General features: G+C 37.1%; 1 protein-coding gene across 1 annotated transcript in view; it reads right to left on the minus strand.

Annotated features, from left to right (window-relative positions):
- Positions 1 to 15,456, minus strand: part of CTTNBP2 (cortactin binding protein 2) — a 173,114-nt gene that overhangs the window by 77,953 nt on the left and 79,705 nt on the right. Inside the window, exon 4 of the mRNA XM_011937380.1 lies at positions 4,759 to 6,412. Within this exon, the coding sequence (XP_011792770.1) occupies positions 4,759 to 6,412 (1,654 nt within the window). The remainder of the gene's footprint in view (positions 1 to 4,758; positions 6,413 to 15,456) is intronic.

Raw genomic sequence — 15,456 nt, forward strand, 5'->3', positions numbered from 1 at the left:
CTGGTACATTTTACCTTTTGTATTTTCTTAAAAACAAACAAACAAACAAAAAACAGGCCCACAAAAATTAAATCAGTACTTATTAGAAATGGATAAACAGAGAAATTATAAACACGAAGGTATAAAACCTCGACTGCAAAGCAAACACAGGCAATATGAAGGCATCGCACTACAGTCCTCTGTGGAACAGGAGGGAATGGGGCTCATACTCAGCCTCTCTCTCTTTCATTCTCTCTTTACACCTCATCCAAGGGGTCTTGGTTATTGATATTCTTTTATGAATACCAATACATGTAAATGGCTTGCTATTCTTTTGGGTTTTGTCTACATTTTTCTTTTTTCACCATAAATCTAGGCTTTTGGGGGGAGAAGACAGTTTAAACATATTTTTCAACTGCTTTATACGGAAATACTCAATTGCAGCTGTAATTTCCTGGGAAACCCTATTTTTAATAAGTTATCTGAAAGACAAATTTTTTTCTTCAATTTTTTTTCCATCTTTAGACCACTCAAGGGTCTTATTATACAGAACTACAGAAGATATATCAGTTGCCTTATTTTCTTAGAGGTCTGCAATATATTTTAAAAATCTTTACAGAAGAAAAATGCTTTATAAATACCAAGTATTTTAAAACTGTAAATACATTTTATATTTTCACTAACATTTCCAATGTTGTCTAACACAGACAAGCTTATTTTAATAAATCCTGCCTAAATGTGGGAAAAATAAGACTTCACCATGAGACTATATTGTTATCTGAAATTCCCGACAATGATAAAAATGGTTATGTTTAGTTAAGAGGTTAAATAATGGTTAAGACAGAACAGACCGCTATTCATACAGCTACACTAATGATGTTAGCAAAAGGTCAATCAGTTTCCCAGTGTCATATGCAAACATTAGTAAGGTGAGCATCCTGCACAACATGCCAGGAGGAAGGGAATGACTTTACATGCAATAGCAGAGGGAAGGAGTGAGAACAGCTTCCGGCATCAGCTTCAGAGGGTGGAGAAGGTTAATGTCATAGCCCAGATCATTCTTGTTTTCTGATTTAGCCTTTAAGCCAATCACACATGGAGGATACTTTTTAAAAGTCATGTTTCAATAGGGAAAAGGTGTAAACCAAATTAAATCAAATGTATCAAATAAAAAAAAAAAAACACAGAAAAAACAATTTCCAAGGGTATGGAAACTCAGTTGCCTGGAGTGATTTCTGGTTTAGGCTTCTGTTCATCTAACATTTGAAATGTGTTTATTTGGCAAGTTCAGGAGGAACAAGAAATTCTAGTTCATTTAGAATTAAGAATGTTATTTAAAAATTTAACATTTGGCTATAAAGGTTGCCAAATAGAGTTTGGGTAATTTATACTACAATTCATTGAAAGGGTAACTTCTGTCATTCCAATTTTCCTTGGGGCTCTAACTTAGTTATAATTGTTACAGATAGAAGCTGACATGGAAACACAGGATTCTAGAGTTGGAAGTACCATAGGCCAGTAGTTCTCCAAGGAGGGAGAGGTAGTTTGAAAATTTATCAGACAAGTTTAAATCTTTTTTTGTTTGGGAATATTATTATATTATTATAATTTTGGTTCAATGCTTTTTTTGAGACATAGTCTCACTGTGTCACCCAGGCTGTTTCACAGTGGCATGATTATGGCTCACTGTAGCCTTGACTTCCTGAGTTCAAGTGATCCTCCCACTTCAGCCTCCTGAGTAGCTGGGACCAAAGGCATACACTACCATGCCCAGATAATTTTTATATTTTTTGTAAAGATGGGATTTCGCCATGTTACCCCGGCTGGTCTTGAACTCCTGCACACAAGTGATCCTCCTGCCTCATCCTTCCAATGTGCTTGGATTACAGGTATGAGCACTGCAGCCTGCAATGCTTTTGCTTTTAAATGAAAAAGCTAATGGCTCAGAGGGAATTAGCTCTCTAGGGTGATACTTAGAAAGGGGCAGGAATGGACTAATCCTGCCTTACTATACTTAGTACAGTGCTTGTTTGATCACCGAAATTGGAAGAGACATCTGTCAGGTATTTGACAGATGCGCATTGTCCCTGTGCCTTGCTTTTGGCAACCACAATGGAATCAGTGGCTGTTTGGAAGGTTAATACCCTTCAAAGGGCTAATGACCTGGAGAGGCACAAGCTCACCCAGGGACAGACAGGTTAGTAAGCAGGGTGGAGGCAGCTCTGGTGTTTCTTAGTTGCAATGCGCATAGTGGCGAAAATAGGGGCAATCTCAATGTACAACAGAGTTGAAATCCTCTATCTTATTTGGAAAGTTCAACTCAACATTTATAGTTGAATTGTAGTGTTGTAGACCTCCATTGTGTAAGTGTAATCACACTTTCATTTCCCAGTCTAGGTGCTCAGTAAACACTTGCTGAATGACTCAAGGCTTCCAGTGCCTCCCTTCTCCCTTATGTCACATCTTATAAGCAAATGACATGGAAACCTGTTATTCTACCAAAAGTAATTCTGCAGTTCTGAGAGGAATAAATAAACAAAATACTTTGGCAAAACTGCAGAAGTCAGAGAGTAGAAAATAAGGAATCTGATTTCTGTATCTTCAGTGGCTGGTATTTTTTTGGTCTCTGGTCTATAGTGTCTTTTGATTTCCAGACATAAGTGAAGGGCATTTTTCAGAGGGGTTATAGCTCTTTTATCTAAAATTTTACTGTATCCTAGGGCAGGACATCCTGGTGAATAGATAACAGATTAGGAAATCTCTGTCTTTAAAAGTTAACACATTTTAATCCGTTAACTTTTCAATCCTGTTGACAAAATGTTCCCCAGTTATAGATGCTGGTTTTAAGGCTTCTCTGCCTAAACCAAGGGCATGTGCAGCTAAACCCTGGACCATAGTAATGACCAAGGCAACAAGTGGCAGAGCCTCAAGGTCTCAGGTAAAGATGGCTTTGTATTTTTTTAAGTGACAAAACTTCTATATCCTAGGAAGTGTTTTCATTTATGGCAACAGCACTGCCACTGCTCCACACATTTCTGGAACTTGTGTTTTGTGACTGCCCAAAGAAAGATCTTATAGTACATTCTCTATTCTACTGAGTAGCAAAATTCCTCTTCTGAGGGTGGATTTAATTTGTAAGAAACAGCCAAAATTATTTTAGGCCACGAGAAGAGCTGTTCAGCTCAGTAATACCATTTTGGATCAAAAATATAGACTGCTGAATGCCTGTAAAGATATCTCAAAATAATACTAAAGTTAATTCCAAAGCAAATTCTCAAAAATACTGTAAACAACAATATCATTGAAACAGTAATATCACCTCTACTTATTGATTACTCATGCTATTCTAAGCTCAATACTATACTGACAGGTTATAGGATCTGATCCTCCTAACAGCCACTCTCCCCCATATTAGTAGCATAAGAAGTCACCAAAACTGCACAACTGTAAATGGCAGAGACTAGATTTCAACACAGATCTAACTTCAAAGTCTATGCTGCTTCCAATTCCCTATTTCGCCCCTCAAAATATGGATAAAGCCTCTCAAAGACCTTAATTTCAAGTTGATAGCTTATAATTGGACAAATAAATCCTAGAATACTGCTGCCATCACCTGATAATTAGCAAATATGATGCTATTTGCTTTTCTCTCTCTCCCTTCAAAGTATTCAATATAACAATTATTCAAACCTTCCTGTAATTATAAAAGTTTCCTCCCATTAGAACCAATAATCTCCACCAACCACTGAGATCCCATGGTAGGAGAGACTTCTCCAAAGCTTCAACAGAACTTTGTCTTCCACATTTTGAGGGGTAAAATTGGGAATTGGAAACAGCATGGACTTTGCAGTTAGTCAGATGGGTGTTGGAATCTAGTCTCTGTTATTTATAATTATGTGTTTTTGGTAACATTACTTTAGAGCCACATTTGCTTAGTAAAGAACTAATCCAGTCATGTCAATAAAAAGCAATGCTTTCTCTAGCACTGTATAACAAAAAGGAAAAATCCACCTTTTCTTTGTTCAAGAGTCCCAGATTCAGTGACTTCATAAGCCACACCTGCAATGGAAACCTTCTGTAACACAGCCCACATGCTATGTTAACCATCTGTGCCCTAGTGCCGGAAGACGGCAGCACTAAATAGGGTACACAGCTTTTGAAATAAACTTAGAGCAGATTTATAAATATTCACACTCCATTTCTGAAGGTAAAAAAAAAAAACAAAAAAAAACCTCTAAACACCAAAGTGATATTAGAATTTAAAATATACCAATTACAGAACAAATCTAGTCAATTTGGTAATCCAACATAGTGTTAATAACTACTTGAAAGGCCTTTAAAAATGTCATCTCAGAAGGAACAGAATTAAACATGTACTGTCTGATGATGACCCACTGAGGTCTTGCGAGATAAATCTTTAATAAGAAGGAATACTCTTTTCTCCCATGTAAATACTTTAGTCTCTCTAAATTAATGGTCTCCATGTGCTTTAAGCCACTACTTTCAGGTTATTTTAAAAGAAGAAAGCACTTAGCATAGTGAAACTGCAATTCATATAGCAAGATGAATCACCATACCCTGGAGCCTTTAAAAACAAACAAACAAAAACCAAAAAACAAACAAAAAAAAAAAAAAAAAAAGAGAGAGAGAAAAGAAATGGTTGGCAGGGGGGAAGCATAAAATTAAAAAAAAAGTTTCAAGGCAATGTGAAGAAAATCAAGGCAAGTGAGAAGAGAAGCCATATTCTTTAAAAAGGGTATAACAGTTCAATCCCTTTACCTGATGCTGTTACCAGGAGGCTGTCTGAGGCACCTGGTCTACAGGATGAGGCACTAACGGGGTTTATGGAAGAGCAAAAGGCAATGGTGGTAGGAATGACAAGGGAACTGTCTGAACATGCAGGTTGGTTCAGTCCGGGGGTTGCAGCAGGCCAGGCACCCACCTGAGATGTGGCCAGGGCCGAAACGGCACAGCCTGCAGGTGCCACAGTTAAATCTATGGATGGTTTTGGTGGCAGCTGAGGGGAGGATGACTTAGGAAGGTTGTCCTCATTGATCACCCTGTTCCCTTGTGGCAAACTGGAAGGAGGCGAAGCCACAGTTTTGTTATCAACTTTGGCTCCTGTGTTTGAGGCCCTGCTGCTGTCTATAATAACCTTGAGTTGGGGGTGTGGTGGAGAAGGAGTTTGGGAGAGCCCTGGCTTTTTTGGAGGGATAGGAGGAGGATTTCCTCTGTCAACTCGTGCAACACCGTGAGTCTTTAAACTGGTCCGACCGACTGGAGGGTGGGTGCCAACATCCCCTGTTGGGGGTGCTCCAGGCCTTGAGGGAGCACCTGCTTGAGGGCTTGTAAATCTTGACAGTGCTTGGGTCACAGTATTCCGAGCTAGTTGTTTGGCCACTAGGTTCTCACGACTTGTAGGTGACATATCTCTTGACGGAGGACTTTGGGTAGTATTTCCATTTTGGTCTGGGTCGTTAGCATTGCCCTGAAATCTAAATCTAGCTGCTTGGATTCGTGGGTTTAGACCTGGATGCAAAGAGGCGTTGGCACATGGTGAATGTAAACTGTGCATAGGTGGAGCTTGGGAGTTCTGAGGAGCTATGCCTGGTGTCTGAGTGGTGGGAGGGGCAGCGTTACTGGGAAGTGGGGGTGTGCTACTGGTTGGATCTGGTGTTGAGTCAGTGCTTGGTCCATTTTCCTCAATTCTGTTTGCACTTGGAGGTGGGAAAGCAGGTACAGAAGAGCCAATCAAGTCACCATGGGAAGCCTGCCTATCAATACCTGGTCTGGCCATGGTGGCACTGGTGCACACGCTCCCTTTTGCATTTGCAGAAACTAGGGGGCTCCCTGTGGAAGGTTTTACAGGCATGGTTAAAGGCAACTTTTTCACATGGTCAGCACTTTCTGTCACTAGGTCTGTCTGGCATGCAACAGACCTTGTCACAGTTCCTTCTGTTCCCACAGATATGGAAACCAAACGCCTATCTTTTGTCTTCCGTGGAAGAGAGAGGCTTGGTTTACTGTCACTTCCCCTTTTCAGTTGCTCAATCATTTTCTTCATCTTGTCTATCTCCTCTTTGAGGTCAGTGGTGTGTGCTTCTTCCCGGTTCAGCTTGGCACGAAGCTGTTCCCGCTCGGTGTCAAACTCAGAGAGTTGTTTTTCCATCTGAGCTTCCATTTCTGTGCTTCTTCGTTTCTCAGCGGAGAGTTCCTCTTCTAATTCATTTGTCTTTTTCTTTTCCTCTTCCAGTTTGGCCATTATGTCTTCGAGCTTCTGGGCCTCCTCTATGACCTTGCCCGAGAGCTGCTTGCACTCTTTGACCAGCATCAGGACCACCTGCTTGTTCTTGCCGCGCTCTTCCTCGAGGCGGGCGGCCAGCTTCTTGTGCTCTTGCTCAAGGGCTTGTAGCTGAAGCTTCTCCATTTCCAGCTGAAAGAAATTCACAAGAAAATCCTGATTAATATACAGAATTTTCTTTTCACCAAGGAAATGCTTTTTGTGAGATTTTTATTAATTTTCTAACAATTACATAATTCAGGTTAGCAAAAACACCACATTTTCAAAAAGTGTGATAAGAAATATTTTAAAGGCCCATTAAAGTGAGAAAATAGATGTAAATGGCTTTATAAAAACATCTAAATTAAAACAAGAGAGAATTTTTAAAGTCTATTGAAGTTAACTACAGAAAAAGAGAACAATAACCAGATGCTTTAAATCACAGGGATCAGAAAGATCTATTTTTGTAAAAACACAGCTCTGTGATGGAACTGGTGATGTTTTTTAAAAAGGTTTAACGCTTTAAAATTATTAATCTCTGAGGTAAAGTATCATGAAAAGTACTGAAAACCGAGGACTTCAGTTAAATTCTAAGCCACTATGTTTGCTAATTGTATTATCTAGCTCAGAAATGTAACTTCTTTGAGCTTCCTCTGATGAATTGTTGTGGAAATCATATAAAATTATATATGAAAGAAAGTTCTTTGAAAACTCTAAAGAGCTAAAGAACGGTCTTATTAGAACTATATTTGGTGTCAGTGAACCCGGAGCCTCACCTTGTCTCCTACTTTGATCCCACTTGCTCCCTTAGCTTCCCTGGACACCTGGAGTTTCCTAAACATGGTCCTGCCTTGGGGTCTTTGCCCTTACTGTTCTTTCTGCATGGGATTCCCACCACACACCTTCCCATAGCGCTCCCACAATAAGCCACTTGTGCACGGCACTAGAGTGACCCATGGGAGGGTGAGTGGGAGCAAAACTCCAGAGCTCCCCCTGCCTTCCTTGAACTTCCCTACTCACCCAAGTCGCCTGCCCAGGCATGAAGAGAGGGGTGCCTTTTCCTTCACAGAAAGGCACTGTTTGTTCACCAAGCCATGGGCCCTTAGGATTGGTGCTTTCCAGAATAAAATCATTTTTCTAACTGATCAACCTAGACAGGGAGCTTTTAAAGCCTTTCTCTCTCCAGGTGGGGCTTTCTAATATACACAAAAGCTCCCAATAGCACGGGGGTTGGCTCGTTCACTTCTTCCAGGTTTCTGCTTAGCTCTCACCTTTACAGTGAGGTCTTCCCACACCACCCTATGGGAAATAACAGTCCCTCCCACCCTTGTGTTTATCAACCTTTGTTCACTACATGCCTACACCCGCTACCCCGAATGTGACTTCACTGAGGGCAGGGACTATATCCTTAAGACCTAGAACAGTGGCTGGCACACAGTGGTGCTTCATAAATTGTAAATTGAAGCAATTAGCTAAAATTAACATAGTTCCACTGATAACAATCAACTTCTGTTACTAATGGGCTTTCTGGCTATGTGGGCAGCCTCACAGTGGCACTGGTCTAACATGTTCCTGCAGATTTCTCACTTCTCTCCAGGGGAGCATCTGTCATGAGGGACTCTTGAAGGACAAAGGTCATACCCCAAGCTGGGATACAGAAGCCAGGTTGGCCCACACGCCTCACTTCCCCAACTAGTGAAATGTTCCATTGGCAGTCCATAATGGGCCTTATGGTTCCTAAAGGTTCAAGTAGATCTACCTGATTATAAAGATGTGAATAGGACTTGCTTTCTCATGTAGATGTTAAACACAAATATCCTCTCAAGAGAGTCACTACTTATTTGAGTCAAATTTTTGTCATCAATAACAGAGGAAGAAGATACTCTCACGACCTGTAAGTCATGAGGATGTTCCTGTTCCTTGCCCTGTTACAAAAATCCATGACTCCATTCCCCTCACAGTCAGTCATGGGACCAAAAGGATGGTCAGAGATAGTGTTTCTTTACTCTGGGATGCTTCCTGCTTTGACAAACAATTGCTAAACAGCATTGGGATGTGTCTCATAAATAGATGACCAGGAATAGAGATTATTCCTCAAGCATAATTATACATATACTTTATTCTACTGGATAAAATTTTGGGAGTAATTCATAAGTAGATTAGGTAAGATTGGGGAACAATAGTGTTGTCATACACTGTTTTTATATGTATATCTTATTCACGTGGGTGTCTTGCACAAATTTGACATATTATTAACTAAAACACATTGAACTCTTCTGAGATGCACCAAATAACACACTGGTATTAGAAGGCATATGCAAAGTTAGAACTGTTAAGAAAATGTAAATCTTATTTTATACTAACCCCAAGAAAAAAAAATTTTTACAGCAATGTAAGAAAAACATAAACTAGGCCAATTTTCCGCTTACTATTAAAATACAAATTTCATCATTTGCTTCTGAAGGTAGAGAATTTGAAGAGCTACCTTCATTTTACAAAACAATAACTAGAGGCCATATTAGTGTTTTTCCTAATGTCATCCAGCTAATGAGTGTCAGCCATGGCAATCACTCGGGGTTCTACTTGTGTCAGGTTTTTCTCACCATATCTCACATTTTGTCCACAGTAATTCTGCACTATGGATCATCATCTTTCAGAATCAAATTGAAGAAGGAGTTCCAAGTGGAGAGCGACTCAGCTAATCTCAAATATTTATACAGAAAACTATACTATTATAAGAGCATCTGTAATTCTTTTCTATCTTTATCCTCCATCACTTGTGCTTTGTAAATCCTATCTCAAACTAATACATGTCTTAAAAGAATTTTACCACAGATAGCAGAGCACAGAGGAAACCTCACAGTTGATATACCTATAAACACACGGCTCCAAACTCAACCTCTGACTCCCAGCCATCAATCACTCTACCTAACTTTATTTAGCTTCCTCTGCCATTTACTACATGGGATATTTCAAACCTCTGCCTTTCCCCAAATCTTCACCCAATGACCTCTTAACTGACTTAGTCTCTCTTTACAGACTCCTTTATCGAAAACATTCAAACTCACTCACTTCCTCTCTTCATCTTATCTCCTCCTTTAAGCTTTTTCATAGCAACACCAAGCCATATTTCCTTCCCTTCAATCTAAGGGGTAAAGGTTTCCATCTGCTCAGTGGTGGACTTTCCTTCAGCAATTAACTTCATTTTCTCCCGTCACCTCTGGGACTCATTCCATCAGTTATTATGTTGCTCTTTTTAAAATATTAAACACCCTTTTCTCTACAGGAGCCTTCCAATAACAGTATACAAACACAGTATATAAACATTTTTATATTAAAAAATTTTTGACCATTTCAGCTCAAATGATGTGTACTTGAGAGAGATGTAGTACTAAATAACATACTCCCGTACTTTAAAAATAATTTTTATATTAAAAAAATCTTAGACCATTTCAGCTCAGAGACAAAGTATGTATACTTAAGAGAATAAGAGATGTAGTACTAAATTCTGACCCCAAACTTACTGGGTGACCTTGCTAAGTTCTCTAAAAATTGGTTCTGTATGGTCCGAATAATTACATTATTTTATGGTTTTAAATAAGACAACATGTGTAAATCACATAGCATAGTGCCTGGCACTAAAAAATACTAAGTTTTCAATTCATAATACAATAGCTACTTGTATTAATTTAAAATGTGTGTGACTTTGCACTATATTTCTTCCTCTGAAAACACACTAGAGGCATACAAAAATCTAGAGAATACACCATATTAAACATGTAGATGAATGTTTTTATAAGTTAGATAGGGGTTACAATTTAGCAATTATGAAATATATCAGAGAAAGTTCTGCTACCAGTAATGGATAAGCAATGGTTATTAGACTAATTCTCCTGCAGATAATTACAACCCCTTGAAAAAAATATAAAACATAGTGATTTAAAGGCTCGTGAGAGCAATAAAAGAGGTAGAAATGAGAGAGGAGTAGACCCTCCTGTAAGAAAGGAACCAACAGCATTGGATGAGATTGGCCTTTGTGTAGCTGTTCAGCTGGAGGCAATTCTCTATTCTGGTAGCACTGGCAGCTGAAGCTCAAGTACAATGCACTGGTGATATGGGCTTGAGGAGTCAGAGGATGAATCTGAGGTTGCCACGATTTACCAGCATCCTTGTTTGATCCTTGAATTATACATTCATGGGGAAGACCCCACAGAATGACAGAAGGTGGCTGCTGAATGTCTGACATAGCTGAGCAAAGACCTCAGATGCTGTCAACTGCAAAGAGACAGAATATGAATCTAACCAGCTTAACTGCTTACTAGAACAAAGTACAACTTTTCAGCAGGTAACAGAATCCAGAGTCTGCAATATATCGTCCTCAGTGTTCAGTATACAATAAGAAATTACTAGACAAAGAAATTAAGAAAAAGTGAATCGCAGTCCAGAGAAAAGTAGTCAATAAAAACTGGCCCAAGATGATCCACGCTGGTATTAGTGACAAGGATTTTAAAGCAGCCATTTTCAAAGAAAATACAGTCATAATAAATGAGGGGAAGGGGAATCCTGGCATACAAATAGAAACTATAAGAAAAGAACCAAATGTACAAATAGAACTGATAAGTGTAATACCTAAACTGACAAAAAGTTCAGAATGGGCTTAATCGCAGATTTGAGAGAGCAGAATAAAAAGAATAATTAATTTGAAAATAAAGCCAAAGAAAGTATCCAATTTGAAGAGCATAGAAAAAAATGATTGAAAAAAAAATGAACAGCATCTTATTCATATCTAGGGCAATGGAAACTGGTTTAAATTCCATGAACTGGAATTCCAAAAAAAAAAGAAAAAAGATAGAATGCAGAAGAAAAATATCTTAGAAAAAATGGCCCCAAAATTTACAAATTTGATTAAAAAGGCAAACTTACAAATCCAGGAAGCTCAGCAATTTCAAAGCAGAAAAATATAAAGAAAGTTATACCTAGGTGCATTGTGGTAAAACTGCTGAAAACAAAGATAAATAATATTGAAATCAGCCAAAAAATTAAAGACATATTACACACAGAGAACCTGCAACGTAAATCATGGCAATGGTGTTAACTTTCTCTAAAATATACAAAGCAGAAGCTGACAGAAATACAGGAAAAATAGACAAATCTACAATAATAACAATATCTCACTTAAAAAACCTAAAGTAAAAATCTCAGCAAGAATATAAATAGTATATCTGAAAACACTATAAAAATCACCTAGCCATTGATATTTATAGGGTAGAATATACCAAAATTACAAAAGATACTCTCGTCAAATGCACTTGCTGAGCTATTGAGAACTACCAAACCAACAGATTTCAAAAGGCTAAAATCTTATAGAATGTGTTCTCTGACTGAAGCAGAATTAAGCTGGAAATAAATCATAAGATATTAAGAAAGCCTCAAAATTCAAAAATAAAACAATATATTGCTAAATAGTAAAGAGGATTAAGAGGAAATTACAAAGTAATTTAGAATATATTTGGGGCTGAATGAATATAAGAACACAGCATACCAAAATTTGTGGGACCCAGTGAGAGCAGAGAATCTAAAAGCAGCTAAGGCAGAGGGCAGAAAGAAATTTATGGCTTTAAATGTTTACATTAGAAGAGCTGCCTCAAATCAATCATCCTAGCTTCACCTTAAGAAGCTAGGAAAAGATGAGCAAATTAAATTCAAAGCAGAAGGAGTCAAATACCAAAGAAATTGATGAAACAGAAGAAATAAATGACAGAGAAATTAACAAATCCAAAAGTTGTGTCTCATCTAAAAGATTAATAATATTGCTAAATATGTACAAAACCAGATTTAGAAATAGAGAAAAATACAAATTACAAACAACAGGAATGAAAGAGGGGATATCACTACAGAATAAAGAAATATTAAAAGGATAACTTTGTGCCAGTAAGTTCAACAAATTAAAAAAAGTCCTCTGAAACATACACTTTCAGAAATTACACAAAATGACTAGAAAATTGCAATGGCTTTATATTTTTTTAAGAGAAACTAAATTCACAATTAAAAACTTCTTCCCAAAGAAAACTCCTAGCTTATAAGGCTGTACTGATGTTCTAGCAAACATTAAAGAAAAAAAAAGTGATGCCAAACTTACACATACCCTTTCAGAAAATAGAAAAGACTTCCAACTCACTTTATGAACAAAAAATTACCTTTATACAAAACAAAATCCTTTTTAAAAATTTACAGAAAAACATCTCTCTTGGACACAGACACAAAATTGTTTAGCAAAACACAGGCAAATGAAATCCACCAATACATAAAAAGAGTAATAAAAAGGTGACCATGTGATATTTACCTCAGGGGTCTAAGTTGGTTTAATACTTGAAAATCAATCTGTGTAATTCATTATATTAAAAGATAAAAGAGAAACACCAGGATTACGTCAACAAATGCAAATAAGCTATTTTTAAAAATCAAAACCATTCATGATTTAAAAAAACCTTCCAACAAAGAATAGTATAAAATCTCAAATGAGATAAAGAGCATCTATGAAAAGCACAGCTAACATTGTACTTTATGACGAAACATGAAATATTTTTCCCTATGAAAAAGATAATAAAGTCTACTTTCACTACTTCTATTCAACATTTTTCTTTATGATGAAACATGAAATATTTTTTCCCTAAGAAAAACACAATAAAGTCTACTCTCACTACTTCTATTCAACATTGCACTGGAGGTTCTAGTCACTGCAATAATTCCAGGGCAGTGGTGGGGAAGAAGAGGAAAAAGGCAGGCAGGCAAGTAATTTGGAAAGGAAGAAGTAAAATGTTCTCTATAGATCATTATGTTTTATATTTTTAACCTAGAAAATCATGAATATACAAAATATTGACTAGAACTATTTAAGTAATATAGCGAGATTACAGAATACAGTGTGAACATACAAAGTCAACTGAACATCTGCACATTAACAACAAACATTTGAAATTCTTAAACAAATAATGCTATCTACAATAGCATCAAAAAATATGAGTAACAGCAACAAATGACTAAGACCACTACACTGATAGAAGCCAAATATTGCTAAGAGAAATTAAAGATCTAAATGAATGGAGAAATGTACTACAACCACGGGTTGGAAGACTCCATTTTACTTACTAAGATGCCAGTTCTCACAAAATTAGTCTACAGATTAAATGAAATTTCTATCCCTGCAAACTTTTGGAGAAACCAAACTGCCTTTAATTTTTTTGTAGGGAAGCCCAAAGGATCTAGACTAACCAAACCAATTTTGATAGAGCAAAACAAAGCTGGAAGACTAACAGCTCCTGAATTTAAGGCTTACTAACTATAAGACAATAGTCGTCGTTTACTTAAAATTCGAATACAGGTAAGACTAATCCATGATGAAAAAATCAGAATAGTGCTCACTAGTTACCTGAGTTGTGGGAGAGACTTATTGGGGAGGTACTCCAGCAACCTTTATGTGGTGATGGAAATATTCTATATCTTGTTGGTGGGGTGGGGGATGCACAAATTACACAGATGTATGCATTTTCAAAACTCATTAATTTTTAAACTTAAGATATGTGAACTGTACTTCCTATAAACTTTCCCTTAAGAATCTGTAAACAAATACTGAATTCCAGGTTTTCATTTTGGCCTTATACAGCAGTATGAGTAAATAATTCTGAAACTACCCTGTACGTTCCACACTTGAATAAATGAGTAAATATACTGAAGTACAGTGAAAATCAGGTTTCTCACTGGTGGAAAAAAGGAGTCATAAATAGAAAAAAGACTGGCATATACTCTATGGCTCGGAATTAGATTCAGGAATGTCAGTGTCAGTATACTGACAGCTTGATACATAGAGAGACAGACAAGATATAGCTATGTTTTCTGTACATATGAACATGATAAATATATGTAATTTCCTAGCTCCAGATTTGTTGCTATGCACCATCTCCCATTAAATAGGAAACATAGTGCTCCTGGAAGAAATAGCTAATTCCAAGCACTGGGTTAAAGAAAACACAAAATGAGCTGGAGTATCTTGCTGCAAGTGCTCAAAAATGATAATATCTAGAATGAGCCAGCTTAAGAGGGCTCCCAGTGGCCAAATCTGGGACAGATAGTGATGGTAAGTTCCTAACTCACCAAATAGGCATCCATGACTCCACACTGATGTAATAAACAAGTAAACGGGGGAGAAGAAAAAGCTTTTCCTTACAGTAGTATGCCACATAAAAAAATGCAGAAGGAATAAAGGGGTTGGAAAAACATCAGTGGATTCTAAAAGCAGCAGGTGAACATTTAATGAATAAGATATTTAAAGAATATCAACATATTTCTCCACAAATTAGTTACTAACACAAAAGGAACAATAACAACTAAACAGTGAGGAAAACATGCAAAAGCTGAATAAAATCACCAGGAAACATTAGACAAACTCGAATTATGTTTTACAAAATACCTAGCCCATGCTCTTCAGAAATACCAAGGTAAATAAAGCAAAGAAAGACTGAAGAACTGTTACAGCTTAAAAGAGACTAAAGAGAAATAACAATTAAATGCAATGCCTGATCTTGAATTGGGAAAATAATTATTACAGGGACCATTATTGGAACAACTGGGGGGAAATGAATATGTGGATTAGAAAAAATGCTGTCTCAATGATACATTTCCTGATTTTAAAAACCTATATGGTGATTATGTAAGAGATTGTCCCTGTTCTTAGGAGATATACATCAAAATATTTAAGCGTAAAAAAGCATATGTCTTTAATTTATTCTCTAATGGTTTGGAAAAAAATCTGTGTGTGTGTGTGCGCTCACACACGCATGTGTGTAAAGAAGAAGGAAAAACTGATAAAGCAGATCAGATAAAATATAAACAACTGTGAATCTGGGTAAAGAATGCTGATATTGTACTATTCTTGCAACTTTTCTGTAAGGTTCAAATTATATCAAAATTAAAAGTTTGGAAAATGTAAGCAGCACTACAATAGTGGGAAATTACAATTACATAAGAAATAGACATGGTAATCACCTGAATATGAGGAAGGAGAACTTCCCCAACCTAGTAGGGCAGGCCAACATTCAAATTCAGGAAATACAGAGAATGCCACAAAGATACTCCTCAAGAAGAGCAACTCCAAGACACATAATTGCCAGATTCACCAAAGTCGAAATGAAGGAAAAAAT

This window comes from Colobus angolensis, unplaced genomic scaffold (genome assembly GCF_000951035.1).
Source record: "Colobus angolensis palliatus isolate OR3802 unplaced genomic scaffold, Cang.pa_1.0 Scaffold163, whole genome shotgun sequence".
Lineage (NCBI taxonomy): Eukaryota > Metazoa > Chordata > Mammalia > Primates > Cercopithecidae > Colobus > Colobus angolensis.